The sequence below is a fragment of the Nothobranchius furzeri genome, chromosome 16, assembly GCF_043380555.1.
Source record: "Nothobranchius furzeri strain GRZ-AD chromosome 16, NfurGRZ-RIMD1, whole genome shotgun sequence".
Classification (NCBI taxonomy): Eukaryota; Metazoa; Chordata; class Actinopteri; order Cyprinodontiformes; family Nothobranchiidae; genus Nothobranchius; species Nothobranchius furzeri.
This window is the reverse complement of record NC_091756.1, coordinates 35564494-35581039: the sequence shown is the minus strand read 5'-3', so window position 1 is coordinate 35581039 and position 16546 is coordinate 35564494. Positions and strand designations below refer to the sequence as shown.

The 16546-nt window shown below is 40.6% G+C and overlaps 1 protein-coding gene across 5 annotated transcripts in view; it reads left to right on the top strand.

The window, feature by feature from the left end:
• The first annotated feature begins 351 nt into the window (after window positions 1–351).
• The window catches only part of LOC107387914 (MAGUK p55 subfamily member 3), a 35565-nt gene continuing 19370 nt past the window's right edge, over window positions 352–16546 (top strand). Inside the window, exons 1-9 of one of the 5 annotated variants that reach the window (XR_008565601.2) lie at window positions 352–640; window positions 11899–11998; window positions 12580–12698; window positions 12868–12945; window positions 13460–13540; window positions 13985–14122; window positions 15714–15795; window positions 16240–16325; window positions 16407–16481. Coding sequence is in view for 4 of the 5 variants with exons in the window: in XM_070545619.1 (XP_070401720.1) it covers window positions 11962–11998; window positions 12580–12698; window positions 12868–12945; window positions 13460–13540; window positions 13985–14122; window positions 15714–15795; window positions 16240–16325; window positions 16407–16481 (696 nt within the window). In the remaining variant the exon portion in view is untranslated. Of the gene's footprint in view, window positions 641–11898; window positions 11999–12579; window positions 12699–12867; window positions 12946–13459; window positions 13541–13984; window positions 14123–15713; window positions 15796–16239; window positions 16326–16406; window positions 16482–16546 lie in introns of those variants that run through there. The other 4 variants (XM_070545619.1, XM_015963174.3, XM_015963177.3 and 1 more) reach the window with 4 other exon arrangements.

Here is a 16546-nt window from a genome sequence, read left to right as displayed (position 1 = left end):
AATATTACGCTATATTAAATTGACACAGGTTGAGCTCTAGGACCAAGCAGAAAACAACCAATTGTGTTGAAGCCTGTTTCCCATTAGAACATACTGTAAAGATACCCCCCCCCCCCCCCCCAAAGTGAAAATTACATCCATGCCTCAGAGTGTCCAATTATAACCAGGAAAAAACATTAAATAAATGTTTTTTTCTGATTCTAATTAACCTATTTCACGTTATTCTTTTCTGATAAAAACACATTCGATGTTTTAATATAGGGAAACTAAAGGACTATGGCGTTTATTAAAAATTCACCTTTAAAATGAATAAAATAGTTTATAAAAATGTCAGTCAGCATTTAATTTTGGACTTGTTTTTATGGAATTGGGACAGATTTGGGGGGTCCGCAGAAAGCTGGGTCGTCCAAAACCAGTACAAGTGGGAGAGTTTAGAGTTTCCCAGGCGTCGCTGAAGGCATCTGAAGAAGAGAGCGAAGTGAGCGACGGAGGAGGGGGGAAGGGGGCGGCTCGCTGGGATAGACAGAAAGAAACAGAGGACTAAAACCTCATGTGTGACAGCCAGGCTTAGAGGGAGCGAACAGAAGAGACGGGGAGCTGCTGTCGCTCTGAGCGGAGACAAAAGAGGTGCGTCAACAAGGTGAGGAAGATGATGCTTTCAATGTGCGCTCACTTAACAGGTCCTCAGTCTGAGGGAAGGGGCACGTTTTAATCACACAACTGTAAACCTTTTGTTTGGTAGAACGTGTTTGAGTATTTTTAAACTAAGGTTTGATATCACGTGTCATGGTGGTATGAGGGGCATGTTTCACCTGTGGTTGGTTGATGGGCTGCACTAATCCTGCAGAAATACACAGGATAAAGGTGTGAGTGGTCTTTAAGCATCTCAGGACTTATAACGGAACAGGGCTTCATTCTGTCCATTAAATGATGAAGAGTTGAGTTCATGGAGGACAAAGTCTGTGTTGACCTCTCTGAGATCGGGAGCAGGCCTTTGTCACGCTCTGCTGCCGCCGTCGGCCAGGATCACTTTTATGGTTTTATATTAGCTCTGAGGAAACAAAGAGATCTGAAGGTCAGAGTGACTAGAGGCTATAATGATGCATCTGCTGTTGTAAACATAGAAATCAGTTTCATGACTCAGTGGCTGTAAAACAAATAAAAGTAGGTGTTTTATGCAGATAAACTGTCAGATGGATGAAAGCAGTCTGAGTCTCTTTGACAGTCAGAGCACATTCTCTGAGTTTTTTATTTTTATGTCCATAAGTTAACATAACGATTATTAAAACAAAAAGATGAAAAGTCCTACAAATACAAAAGACTGGAAACAAACACACAAGTGCTTTATGTTTACCATCAGAAGGAAAATGTGCTTTTTTATTTACCACAGTTACATAAATGATCCAAAATCCTAGATAAGAGATGCAAATGTGCAAAAACAAGTTGCGGCAAATGCAAATCTACTACAGAAAAGGCAGCAATAGTTTGACATGTTCAAAATGCACGCTGCTTAAAAAACGTTTTAATGACCTCCAAAGGCCATCTTGCTTAAAACTTCCTTTAAAATATTTAATTTTGTATTTTGCAAATATGTTCATTATTTCAGTATACATTTCACTATTCAAATGTGTACCTATATGTTTTTCCACAGAGGTCATTAAAATGCCGTAGAGATGAGGAGTCTGTTTAGATCATCAGTGAGCTTGAATTTAAAAATCAAATGTTGATTTAGTTCTATTGTTATCCAATTATTGTTTATTTTTTCCAGGTTTATTTTCTAAATGATCCCCTCCAAATGTCTAGACTACTACGCAGTGCTAAAACCACAAAGACGCAAAAGATAAACAAAAAAGCTCAGATAAAAGCCACAAAAAACAGAAAATATGACAAAAAGAAGCTAAAGATCATCTACAGAAGGCAAAATGACGGCAAATGAAAAGAGCAATGCAAAAACACATCAACAATAAAAATTAAAATAAAGTAAAATAACTAATTTGTTGTTTACAAACCAAACTATTACTCAAAACAAACACAAAAGACAACACTGAGCCGTAAAACCAGCACAAAAATGCTAAAAAGCTAATATAAGACTTTAATAGGCACATTAGCATAAACAAATCGGCCTGGGTGTGTTTTTCTTCTCCAATTTTTCCAGTGGGACTCTGAACAAATTCATCCCCCGAGAGATTTTCTCTCATTTTCCATCCATGCACGTCTCCTTTCCTGCCGTTTAACACCAACAATCTAAAGTGTCTAAGATTTAGCTCCTGATCAGATGGGATGAGGATTCCTCATCCCACTTCGGCACAGAAACGAGTGTCGACTGTGGGTGTTTTTTGAAACGAACGTCAGGTTATGCTCCTCAGACATAAAGGCGCAGCCATGCTGCTCGTAGTGGGAGTGTCGGTCAGCCTGATGGTTTCCCCGCTGTGCTTCAGGGCGAGTGAGCGGAAGGTGTTCAAGTGATTGTCTTCTAAGCCTCTTAGGAGCCGTCTGCCTGACCTCCTCTGCTCTGCGTTTCACTTTGTGCTTTATCTAAATGCGGTGAGAATATAATGGAAATGTCAGAGTGGTTTTATATTAATGTTTATAATCAAGAGATTTTCTATCAACAACGCCACATCCATGTGGTATGAAAAAGAGAGTTTTCAATCAGTCAGTAATCATTGGGTTTTAATAAAACTAAATGTTTTTTTTTCCTAGAGCTTATTTAAAAGAATGCAGCTGGTGGCTTGTTTTGTTTCCAGTGGATATGAAAATGGAATATGTCAAGTTCCAATATGCCAGATAAGCCATGTGGATGGTTTCCTGGATGGTGGATGGACTGTCACGCTGTACAGGGCTGGGCAGATGGCAGCAGCACATTGGTGACCCCCACCCTCTTTGTCTCCCATTTGGGACTCGTCCAACAGCAAATGAGTGTGGAGAGCAGGTGGCGTGCACGCCTGCTAATGTGAGTGGTGGGGCTGAAACTCTCTGAATGTTTAGACTGAATCGTTCTCTAGTCAGACAACATGAACCATGCAGGTTAAAGTCGGCTGATTCACTCAGGTCCGCGCCTGCTCTATCTGTGGTCCAAAGACATCTAACATTCTGGTGTTTCCAGCACTGCTGGGTTTATTTTTACCCTTTAGTCTGTTTGGTTTTGTTGTTTTGGGGAATCCTCAGTGATCCAGAGAGAGCACATCCATCTTCAGTTGGATTAAAATACCATATGGCCTTTGGAAACTAAGAAACTAGAGTTGGTAAGAACTATTGTGTTAAAGCTTTTGTCATCAGAGATTCACCAATTTGGGTTTTGAGGGCTGTTAAGTCACAGTTCTGACTTTGACCAAATCCAGTTTAATGCACAGAACTACAACGATCAGATTATTTTCTGTAAGTTTAAACTTTTCATAGTTCAAATTTAAACTATGACTCTAGAAGTTAAGCCCCCGCACGGACGATCTGTTGTTACTAGTGTGTATTAGAGCTTAGCTGTGGTACAAATACAGACCAGGATAATGTGAGATTTTTTATTATTTCTGCCAGATTGCTCAGGCTGTAGAGAAAAAATAATTTATGAGTGTCAGATTAGCAAATCACTGATTAAGCTGATCAGGCTGAACAGGTTACTGGCTGCATCTTTTCCTCTCCACTGTCGCTAAATGATTGCTTAGTATGAGAATTGCTGTAAACTTGATGCAATTTTCTGAGTTCCTTATATAGGAAACCTTTTACTGATTGGCTTAATGAACTGACCTGTATTGGAATGTTTACTGTGTGAAGTGCCTTGTCGTGATTTGGCACTTTATAAATAAACTTGAATTGAATCTTTTTAAACTCATTTAATCACAAAGAGAGAAAAGTCCATTTGAAGCCAAATAGAAATTGAAATAAAAATATTGAAGGCCAAGCTTATGAATACCCCTCCTCCCTACTACCCGAGGACTCACTGATGTTGTTGGGCCCTATTGTGTTGGAATGGTTGTTTTGATTAGATGCAGGAAGGTGTGTTCTAGACTGAAACTGTTATGAAATTAGGTTTAGAGTTTAGCTGAAGGTGCTGACAAGGTGAAACCTAAGACCTCCTCCTCTGTAGGTCGTTACCGTTTGACATAGATGAGTAAAAGAAGCCTTCTATGTCAAACAGACAGCAACAGTTTGTAAACTTAACTCTCCCATATTCCAGTCAGAAGTGACAAAACTCCTCAGATGAGAAACGAAATGTCTTCAGGAAACCAAAGAAGTCCAGCTGCCTCCATTTGAACCTTTTGGATTACCCTTGAAAAGAGTACACATCTCACTCAGTAAAGCAGAATGCTCATATTTTTGGCACTTATTAATCTAAACTAAAGATGTAAAAATACTTCTAACAGCATTTGTCCAACATTGGGTGTGTGAATTGATTGGAAGTTCTTGACCAGATGGTTAAATGAAGGAACATGTGAAGAAGCTGCTTTAGACCGAATCAATCAGGGAGAAGTACTGTTGATTCCTAGTTGAAACGTACTAGTAGAGTTTAAAGGTCAAATCACAGCTGTAGCAATGCTTTCACACAGATGCTGTGTGATTAAAATGTGACAAGGCTGTTGGTGGAACAGATGCTCAGAGCAGAAGTCAAGAAGAGAAGCCGTCAAGTGTTTTTTTTTTGTTTGTTTAAAGAAAATTCTCATTTTCTCAAATCGAGCCTGTTCTCTTGCACATAAATTTTGTATATATCAAGATAAATTTTCTTCTCTGTGTGAACCTGTGGTTGACATGTGTTGTGTTGATGGGTTAGAACTGAAACTGATGGGATGGGATGGAAGTTGTGGGAATATAAACCCAATCCACAATGATCAGGAGGGTTTATCTGCGAGTTCCAGATGTTTACTGACCCTGACTGGTAAAATATGGAAAGCTGTTCAGTCGTGGAATGTACCAAACTGATTTAACATTCCTAAAATCAGGACAATTGAAGGCAAATTGTTCAAATTTTTCAACAGTTTACCTAAGTCAGTATGTGCTAAAATGACCCATTACAGGGTTAATGAAAAGCCACTCAGACCCCACCCTTCGCTATGGCCAGAATATCGCACTTGCAACCTCAGAGTGTCCGGACCGGTCCCTGTTAGTCAATAGTAAATTGATGCTGACATGCCTGGTGCTACTGTAGAACCTAATGAAGACTGAGGAGGCATTTCACAAGTCAGATTAAAGTGTTACAAAGATGAGCCCACAATGAAATTGATTTTCGGTTTAACCACAATGAATTAATAACAGACACTAGGGTGCCAAAACCAAACAATACTACCTGATATCCCTTTAATCTAACAACTGAAAATAAGAGAAGAAGGAAGTCTGGGCCTCTCTGCTTAGACTGCTGCCCCCGCAACCCAATTCCAGATAATTGGAAGAAAATGAATGGATGGAAATCACTTCATGTGCACCCATGTGTGTTTAAATGCTCATTTAAAAGCATATACATCTCAGCACTACACTGCTAACTTGATAAGCAACTTCTGAGCTAAACTAGTTCATGTTTAACTGTGATACACAAAAGTACTTAATGTCTTATCTGCTGACTTGACACAGAGTCAGTACGTAAAGTTCCTTCCTCAAAAGTTGTTTGCTGCTAAACCTGCCTGAACTGAGCGGCACTGACTGAACCGAGAAGAGAAAAAAAAAAACAAACAAAAAAACCCTGTATGATCTCTAGTAGTGCATAGCTCCGTGCAGCTGACTTGATACAGGCCCATTAGAAGTCCATCCATCCATAATCTATACCCACAAATCCTTGCAGGGTTGTAGGGGTTGATATCTACCTCCAGCAGCTGTCAGCCAAACCGGCAGGTACACCCCTGACGAGAGGCTTTTCTATTGCAGGGCAGCACACACACACACACGCACACACGCACTCACACACGCACACACACACACACACACACACACACACACACACACACACACACACACTCTTAGAGAAGTCTTTTAACCTAACAGATATATTTTATGGACTGGGAGGAAGCCAGAGTACCTAACAGACACCCACGTGTGCACTGGGAGAACATGCAAACCCCACGCAGAAAGACCCCAGGCTGAGATTTGAACCTAGGACCTTTCTGCTGCAAGGCCATCGTAAGACATTGCTGGTAAATTCTACTATGTAGTGTTCTCGGTACTGGATAAGAGACCTGACTATCCAAACTGCTGAATGGGGACAAGCAGTCTGCCTCAAAGTGGTTCACACATACCAACGTTTGTTGCTGCAAGCTCTGGCCCTTTGTGATTTTATTCATCCATCATTGGCCTTTCTAGCATTATTTATCTTTATTTATCCTTTTCCACTTAGTCATTGGAGTCCAGTCACAGGGATAGATGCTTAACCAGAGAATGGGAGAAGCTGAGAAGCCAGAAGTCTCTTCTCCAGCTCCTCTTGGGGAATCCTAGGCATTCTCAGCACAGCTGAGAATCAGTCCCTTCAGTATCCTCCCTCTGTCTCAATAAGTTTTGGTGGGTGAGGATTCAATGCAAATTTCTCCATTTGTGACATCACAAACTGGGACTTTTTGAAACAACTTGTTTTATATCATTCCTAAACCACTGACAGAAGATGGTTTTGAACTATTTGAGTGTTTAGAGCCAGTTTAGTGGCAGTAGAAACCCAAATGGCAGTACAAGATAACTCTAAGTCAGATTTGCAAATTATCTTTAAAAAATAATTATTACTAATGATGATAATGGCTTAGATTAGGTTACTGTTGGGTTTCTATTACATTTATATGGTTGTTTTTCAAGAACCCAAATGAGCTGGGATCCAACTGGAAACCAGATTACTGGATGACCTGCTCTACCTCCTGAACCATTAAAATAAAAAATATTTATTAATGAAATTGCAATTGCAAGAACAATGATGAGTCTCATAAAGCCTGTTTCTAAAAGTCCCATAATGCTGATATTATTGACTTTCAATTTTTTAATCAAAGACAAAATATGAGGAAAGCAAACTCTGTAATAATCTCACCTGTGGTCCTGAACATCTCTGTGTGAGGAAAAACAAATCAGTACTTAGAAATAATTAATGAACTGACTACGGTTTATCCTCCAGCATGAACGTGGACACCTCTGGCTATAGGGAAGCCTTATAGGAGTGTATTAAACCTAAAAATTGAACGTGTTCCAGAAACGGCTGCAAATGAACACAACTTCATATTCTTAGTTTTGTTCAATTCTGTTAACTTTCTTAGTTTTGTGTCTCAAAGCAAAGAGAAATAAACTGAAACAAATAAACCCTAACAATCTCCTACTGGCCCTCTTATTAAAGTAGATCTTATTAAAGTAGATCCTAATAAAGTATAACAACGTTGCCTAGGTGATGATGAATTAAAGCGGCCAGTTTAATTTGACGTAGCTTCTCTCTGGTGCAGCAGAAATGAAAGCTTCATGTCTCGGCAAGAAGAGCAGCTAACAGTTGCAGCCAAGCTTCAGCTGTAGTGAATCGATTGATCACTGTCAGTGGTCTCGTGGTCACATCGCTCTTCATACTGGCATTTACATTTGGGTGGTGCTTAAATGACAAATGTTGTGCTTTATGAAGCTTTCTGCTAGCGTCACACAACATTGTTTTTTTTTTTTGTCCTTTTTGGCCATTTTTAAGGAGTTCATTATTAGGGCTGAGTGATTTTGGAAAAGAATCTAATTGCGATATTTTTCTTCAGTATTGCAATTGCGATTTGATTCACGATTATTTTCTCAAGGGGCTTTTCTCTTATTTTTCAAATAATGGAACCAACAAAAAACCCTATGTAACTTGTACTGAATATAAACAAGTTTATATGTTTACATATTTATCTAAATATCATATCAACAAGTGTATTTGTCTACATAAACACTCACAAGTAAAGACAAAATGTTGTATTTGAAGGTGCAATGCTTTGCAGCCAGGAGCACATCCCTTGAAGGAGCATAGGTATTAGCATCAACTGTGAAAATGTATTAGCAGGAAAGAAGTGTGTCCTGTTTATTGGTCTTTTGTGTTTAGAATTTGAGACGTCTTGTCCATGCAGAGCTTCCGTAGTTCGGTTACGTTCATAGCTGCTAGCCAAAACTCTGTGCAGTTTTCTAGCTTTACTAAAATACCTGTTTGTGCTTATTTGATTGATGCCATGCTTTCGTTCTTTTTTAAACACAGAAACAGTTTTGTTTACCTGTTTGTAGCTACAGTTTCGCCGACGGCTGCCGGCTTCTTCAGGCTGACGCTGATGGTGGCGCGTCACTTCCTTCTCCGTTTATCTGCGGGCAGCAGAGGACGTTGTCGCCCTCTACTCACAGCAGACGACATAGCACAACTGATAGGACTGGTAGCTAACTCCACTTACTTCACATACGACAACACAATATACAAACAACTGGAAGGCTTCGCCATGGGTAACCCGTTATCAGCCACCCTGTGCGAGTTTTTCATGGAAGACCTAGAATAAAAAGCCATAGCCACCGCCCCCCCAAACTGCAAAATAAAACTATGGAAACGCTACGTGGATGACATACTGGAAATCATACCAAAAGACCAAACAGAAACACTAACACAACACTTAAACAATATTGATGACACGGGCAACATAAAATTCACTTATGAGTTAGAAACAGAAGGCAGCATAGCATTTATGGATATGAAAATCACCAGGCAGACCGACGGGACCCTAAACATAAACACATACAGGAAACCAACACACACAGACCAATATTTATTATGGACATCAGAACACCCCACCATACACAAAATATCAGTAATCAGAACATTATATCACCGAGCAAACATAATAACGGAAGAGAGAGACCGTAAACAAGAGGACAAACACATACAACACGCTTTAAAGACCTGCGCATACCCGACATGGGCAATAAACAAAGGAAAACAACAAACAAAAATGGAATTCAAAGAACAACCCAAAAAAAGAACCAGAAACCCAGAAAGACAAGAACCAAAACCAGTGATAACCCTACCATACATCAGAGGCATAACGGAAAAATAAGAGCAACAATGAAAAAACACAACATAAACACACCAACAAAGCCATACACAACAGTTAGAAACAGACTAGTACACCCAAAAGACAAAATATCAGCTGGACAAAAATGTGGAGTCATCTACGAAATCCCATGCAAAATATGCAATAAAACATACGTAGGAGAAACCGGACGCCAACTCAATACACGGACAATAGAACACGGAAAGGAGTGCGAGAAAGAGGCAAATCGTAAACACACAAGAGCAGCAAAAGAAGAAGCAGAAAGTACAATAAAAAAGTCAGCCGTAACAGATCATTGCTTAAGAGAAAACCATATAATGGACTGGGACAACACACGGATCATAACCACCGAACAACAAAAATACAAAAGATGGAACAAGGAAGCAATCGAGATAAGGAGACGTGGCTGTGGGACCATGAACAGGGACGACGGAGTTTACACGCTGGACCACGCATGGGACTGCATTGTCGGAGAGGGGAGAGCGGGCAGTAGAGGGCGACAACGTCCTCTGCTGCCCGCAGATAAACGGAGAAGGAAGTGACGCACCACCATCAGCGTCAGCCTGAAGAAGCCGGCAGCCGTCGGCGAAACTGTAGCTACAAACAGGTAAACAAAACTGTTTCTGTGTTTAAAAAAGAACGAAAGCATGGATTTAGAAAGACACAGCAAGAACACACCTAAGATGATTGATGCCAGTTTTTATATTTTATTAGACTCCAATACAGTGCTAGCGTGTCTCCTCAGTAGAGCTAAAATGTCTTCAGCTTGATGGTATTTTAAACCCAGCAGAGAAGGCAGAGCTACAGACACTTGTAATGTTTGCATACTGGGCATTCAGCATGCTGGAAAAGACAAAGCTCTATGATTCGCTGCCTTCAAACAGACTATTTTCACTTTTGGCTTTTCCCTTTGGGCATCAACAAAGCAAATCACCAGTCTTCATTAATTCCTAGTTTGCCACTAACAGTTCCAGTTTACATCAAACTCAGACAAAAAGTGCTAGAAGTCTGGTTGTTTCCTGCAGCCCGCGGTAGCTACGGGTGTTATGCAGGGAAAAGTTAGCCTGTCTGCCGAGACGCTGCGTGCCAGCTCCGTCACGGAAACACACATCGCTAAATACAGCTGAAGGAGTAAAGAAGATGAAATAAGAGCAACGCTGCTACTTTTAAATAAATTCACAATAAAAACACATTATAAAAATGTTGTTGTTAGTGGTCTAAGGTTACAATATTAGCTTACTGCCTATGTGTATAAACATGTACTTTTGTTATTATTTCTCCTTCAAATTAATAAGTGTTGGTGCTGCTGTGGGATCAATAGAGTTTATTCTTTTGTATTCTCTAAAAACTCCTGAAGAATATCAGATCGGACTTGGTATCAGCAGATACTCAAAATTAAATGACTCGGAATTGAATCGGGAGCAAAAAAAAAAAAAAACGTGATTGGAATGAGTGTTGTTTCCGTTAACGAAAACGATGCCGAATAGATTTTGTTGATGCCCCCCCTTTTTTTCATAACAAAAACGAGATGCTGACGAGCAAAAAATAGCTCTTTGGTGACTAAAACATGCTGAGACGAACAGGAGTTTTCATTAACGAGCCAAGACTAAATGAAAACTATGCTCAAAATGCTGGTGAAGGTTCTCAGTCATCCAGGTCATGCATGGTAATCCAAAGGGTTCAAATGAAGGCAACTGGACTTGTTTGGTTTCTTGAAGACGTCTCACTTCTCATCCGAGGAGCTTTGTCAATTCTAACTGGAATATGGGAGAGTCAAGCTTATAAGCTGTAGCTGTCTGTTGTTATTTAACGATCAAAAACTACTCTGGGTACCCTGCCTCTCCATCCCCGGATGAGTCATTGGCCTCTACTGAGAGGGAGTCATGTTGATTAGATGCAAGAAGGTGTGACTTAGACTGAACTGCTTAGGAATGAGATTCAAAGCTGCATTATAAGTACTGGAAAGGTGAACTCTAAGCCCCTCCCCCATTTAAACCCTTATTTAAAGTGGGGTTTTCACGTTTGACATAATTATTTGTAAATTTGAACATCTCTAGTTTTTATATCAGAAAGAAAAAAGATGATCAATAACTACTCTCTAAAATCAGGGGTATTCTAGCCTAGTGAACTAGACCAAATTCTTGCTTTGCAAAGTTTGGTCTAGGAACGCTCCATTGGAACCTCTGCAGCCTCTAGCAGCATTCTGGCTGGCCAATCACAGCTCTCTAGAGGGGTTTCACATAGAGAGCAGTGATTGCTCCATAATGGTGGGCCAATCATAGTGCTCTGCTTTGTGAACCAATCACGGCGCTTTATCTGCTTTGTGGGCCAATCAGGGCCCTTCATCTGGTGGGCGGGATGGTGCAACAGAGTGGACCAAGATGGTGACAGCTCCATTGAAACAGCTTTTACATTAATTTTGGACTATTTGGGCTGGGGCTTCATTAGAATCAGGAGCACGTAGATGTATTTAAGTTAACCGAGAGCTGCCAGTGAAGCGTTGCCAGACTAAATAATATATTTATTTAATTTTTTAAAAATTCTTTATTTTAATTTATAAATAAAATATTTATTTAGTCTGGCTTGCCAGGCTAGGGGTATTCAATTCTGGGCCTGGAGGAATGGTATCCAGCGCGTTTTAGTTTTAACTCTATTTCAACACACATGATATCAATCAGCAAGTGATTAACAGGCTTTTGCAGAGCCTGGTGAGCTGCTGTACAGCTGAATCAATGTGTTGAATCAGAGAAACCACTAAAACGTACTGGATACCAGACCTCCAGGACCGGAATTGATTACCCCTGCTCTAAAAGCTCCATGCAGAGAATTAAAAAATATGAATTAAGCAAAAGGTCTACATGTATGTATTTTGTTTTTGTTTCTATTTTGTGATTCTAATGTCATCCAGGAGTTGGCGAGGTTCTGCAGCTGTCCTTCGTCTCCGTCCTTCTGTCTGTTCTTCATCCTCTGAATGATCGAAGCCATGCCCATCGTGTCTGCAAGCACAGGTAGAGCCTCTGAGTGATGCACGAGCTGTCTTACGGCCGGTTTGCATTAATATGGATTCATTACTTCAGTCTGAAGGGAGAAAAGGATGGAAAAGTTATTTAGTCAAGATGAATAAACAAATGAAGCTAACACACTGCTTTAAGTTTTCCACTACATAAACGGATTTCTATGAAAGTAAAAAACAAACTAATTTTTAGACCTTTTATCTTGTTCTTAGTCTAAAAAGTAAATACATTTTTCAGAAAACACTTAAAAAAGGGTAAATATTCTTACATATGATCCAAAGTTTCTTGTTTTGAGTAAAAAAAAAATCTGCCAATAGGGTAAGCAAAAGTTGCTTGGCTAGAATTCTTAAAACTAGCAAAATAATCAAAAATTTGAATCATTTGCTAGTTTTCAGATTTCTAGCCAAAGAACTTTTGCTTACCCTATTGGCAGATTTTTGTCATGTCTAAAGGCATTTTAAACATTCGTAGAAGTCCGTTTTTGCAGTGTAGATGCTCAGCTACGAAAGAAAGATGCTTGAAGAGGAAATGAAACCAAAGTAGTTTTACAAAAACAACTTTTTATTGGTTGTCAGGGCTGCACGAGACTCTGGCCCTTCTCACATCCCAGCTTCACCCTGATGCAAACCACAAAGAGGACCTGGTCTTCCTCAGAGACGTCTTCAGTGAGAAAAGCATTAGCTACCTCATGAAGGTTGAGAAGATGTTTTATTAAAAACGTATCAGCTATGTTTCTGACTTTAACCAGTTAACATTAACAACAAAATACATCTTTAAAGGTTTTATTGCTGTTAAAGTGGCATGACTACTGATGTTTTTAGATGAATGGTCACTAGTTGGTGTTAATCTGCTGCACATCTCAGATCCACGAGAAGCTGAGACAGTATGAGAAGTACAGTCCCACTCCAGTCCTACACAGTGCCTCCTGTCTGGCAGAGGATGTAAGTGCAAGTAGTGCTGCGCTTAAAAAATGATTCTCCGATTCAGAATCGATTCTCCTAACAATTCAGAAAGATCCATTTCTAATTCGCTCACAAAAATGTCAGCTGTTACTTTAGGCTACGCTGGCAAAGAACGTCTTTTTTTTAATATTAACTGAAATAAAAGGTCATTAGTGTTCAACAGCCACAGCTTTTGGCCGAATTTATTATTTTCTAAATAATGCAGGTATCGACACCTGACTTCCTCTGAATGTGTTGAGTAGTTCAGCCTGACAGCATAACTACAAACATGTAATTAAGGTAACGGCTAAAAACATCAGTTTTAAAATCGCTAACCCGACTCAATATCAGATCGGGACCGACTGGATGGAATCATGATAATCGGTTCTAAATCTTGAGAATCAATATCCAGCACTAAGTGCAAGGCCATTTCACTTCTACATAGACGGTATGTAAACATTAAGTGCAAACTAGATGTCTGAAATTAATCTTCTCTTCCCTAAATCACGATCAGCTGGCGGAGGAGCTTCAGAGCGGCGCTCTGCAGGAGGACGAGCGAGAACTTCTGCTCCTGCTGAGCACCCCTCACCTAAAGGTACACGTTTTAGGTGGTTTTCCCTCACAGACTAACAGATAAAAGGGGGACATGTGAACTCTCTCGTCCCAGCTAAACGTTTGCAGTATTTCCTCTGAGACTGAACCTTCTGAATGACTGCTCCCCCCGATGATGCCTAATGTGCCTCCAAGTTGATCATCGATGATATAAGCCCGGCATCAGAGCTGTCAGCACCTCTCTCCCATCCTCCGGGTTCATGCTGCCAATTTCACTCAGACTGATTATGCACAAGCTAATGGATCTTCTGTAAGCTTTAGGGAAATTTCAGCCCTCATTTACAAGAAAAAAACCACACACACACACATACACACACACACACACACACACACACACACACACACACACACACACACACTAGAGCTTATAGTACTTTTTTCAATCAAGCAATGTTACCAATACGTCTGTTGCTGCTTGGCCATGCAGGCAGTGCTGTCGGCTCATGACATCGTGGCCCAAAAGAAGTTTGATCCAGTTCTTCCACCGTTGCCAGAGGATTTGGACGATGATTTTGAAGAGGAATCTGTGAAGATCGTCCGCCTGGTTAAGAACAAGGAGCCGCTGGTAAGAGAAGAAAGGAATTTTGGGGGCACAAAAGGCCGAACCATAGACATTGCAGTCTAGTCAAGTTAGGTCCAAATCTGCTTACACCAGATCCGTTTGGTTCTAGTTCTTATTCCAGTTCTATTCAGGAACAACAGAACCAACAGTTTTACGGTGTCTGTGAGGACAAAGGCTCCTGTTTGGATAGAACAGGAACCTGGTTCTCATTGGAACCAAGACCGGGTCATAACAAACTTACAGATTCAGTTAGAGGTGATATTGTGTCACACGTGTGTCATGATACAATTTCATATCATCGTGTTGAATTATATTGAGTATCCTCTCCTAAGATGTGCTATATAAATGCAGGCCATTTACCATTTTGAGATGTCAGGTGTGCTCCAGTCACGGGTGTATGATTGACATCTGACTGGCTCCTAATGGACAGCTCTTGGACATGCTGTACATACTAGAGTGACCAATGCCACCATGCTGGTTGAACTTCAGCAACTCCTTGTTGAGGACTGAGATGCTATTCCACAGCTGAGCTGGTGACCTGAGGAGGAGGAGCTCAACTATTAACAATAGGGCTTGGGATTGTGTCGTCATCACCAACGCAGCCGCCCTGTTCTTTCCTCCAAGTTCTTACTTAATGCTTGTTACTCCAGACAATGGGGCGCTCATTCTCGGTCTTGCGGCTCAATTTAATCTATTATTCATTTGATCGGTTATATTACGCATCCATGGTAAATTGTTGCTGTGTGGTGGAATGCAACTCGTGATCGCTAGAGAAAATGGTGGAAAACGGGCTGACTTTCAGAGGTGTGGACTTGAGTCACATGACTTGGACTCGAGTCAGACTCAAGTCATTATTTTAATGGCTTTGACTTCACTTGATAAAATCTATAAAGACTTACGACTTGACTCGGACTCGAATGCCAATGACTTGCGACTTGAGTCGACTTGCATCTGTTGACTTGATGACTTGAGCATATTTGATATTTTAGCACAAAAGTGGCATAACATGGACAAAAATCATAAACCATTCTTTGTTCTGGGTTAGATCTTGTTCTGCTAAATTCAGCAGCTCTTTGTTTATAATCAGTTTCTGTTGCACTTCCTGCTTGTTTCAGCAAATAAATGAAGCTGTAAGAAGCTTGACTTGATTATGACTTGAAAATTCAAAGATAAGGACTTGGACTTGACTTGGACTTCCACATCATTGACTTTGGACTCGACTTAGACTTGATTTCCTTTGACTTGGACTTGACTCGAGACTTGACTGGAAAGACTTAACTTACTTGTGATTTGCAAAGCAGTGACTTAGTCACACCTCTGCTAACGTTTCACCGTTTTCCTGCTTGGAGGCATAGTCAGAGAGCAAGTATCTAGCATAACAAAGTCTCATCAGCTCGCTTGGATCGCAGCAGTGAGGCGACCAAACATCACCTTCCAGAATATTTTCATTCTTGTGAGTTACAGCCGGTGAACTTTTTTTATACATTGCTTTCCTTCAGCCGCAGTGTACACACACTGGTTCACTAGCCTATCAGAGGTCTGCATGAGGTCATTGGGTAGAAAAGTGAAAATATAGTTCTTTGTTGCTGTTCAGGGAGCAACGATCCGCAGAGACGAGGTTACTGGAGCTGTGATTGTGGCCAGGATCATGAGGGGAGGGGCGGCTGACCGCAGTGGTGAGTGCTGGATACCATTCTAGTCAGATTTTTAGTGATGTGGAGGGAAAAATGAACATAGAAGATTACAGCTGCTGCTGCATATGTAAATAATCCTAAACTACTGTAGACACAAAGTGCAGTAATCTCTTTCTCTTCTACGCCAGCCGTCCATCTTATCAGGGCTGATACATGGACAGAGAACCGAGGAGATTAATCTGCGTCAGCCCTCTTGAACTGTAAACAGACATAAAATCCTTGGGATTACTGCCGCAAAATTGCATATTTTGAGATTACGGATGACTAGCTGTTTCCATGGAGATATAGTTGACTTATTGCCAACTAGAAAAAGTTTTTTTTTGGTTATTACTGAGTGTCTAAAAATACTCCACACAAACACACGCGCACACACTGGAGTTTGCTTTGGGTCAGTATCTTACGCCTGCAGACGTGTCTCATCTCCAGGTCTGGTGCACGTTGGGGATGAGCTCCGAGAAGTTAATGGAAACCTGATAACCCACAAACGGCCCGAGGAGATCAGTCAGATTCTGGTAATTAGAAAATACTTGTTCAGGTAAATGTTACAGGTCTAACAATTGTATTGTGTGTGATAAAATGCTGCTCTGTTTTAGTCTCAGTCTCAAGGCTCCATCACACTGAAAATCATCCCAGCCGTGGCAGAAGAAGACAAACTGAGGGAGAGCAGGGTGAGGACAACAGGAAAAGAGAAAAAAAACAGTGGTGCATGATAGGGCTGCAACAACGAATCGAT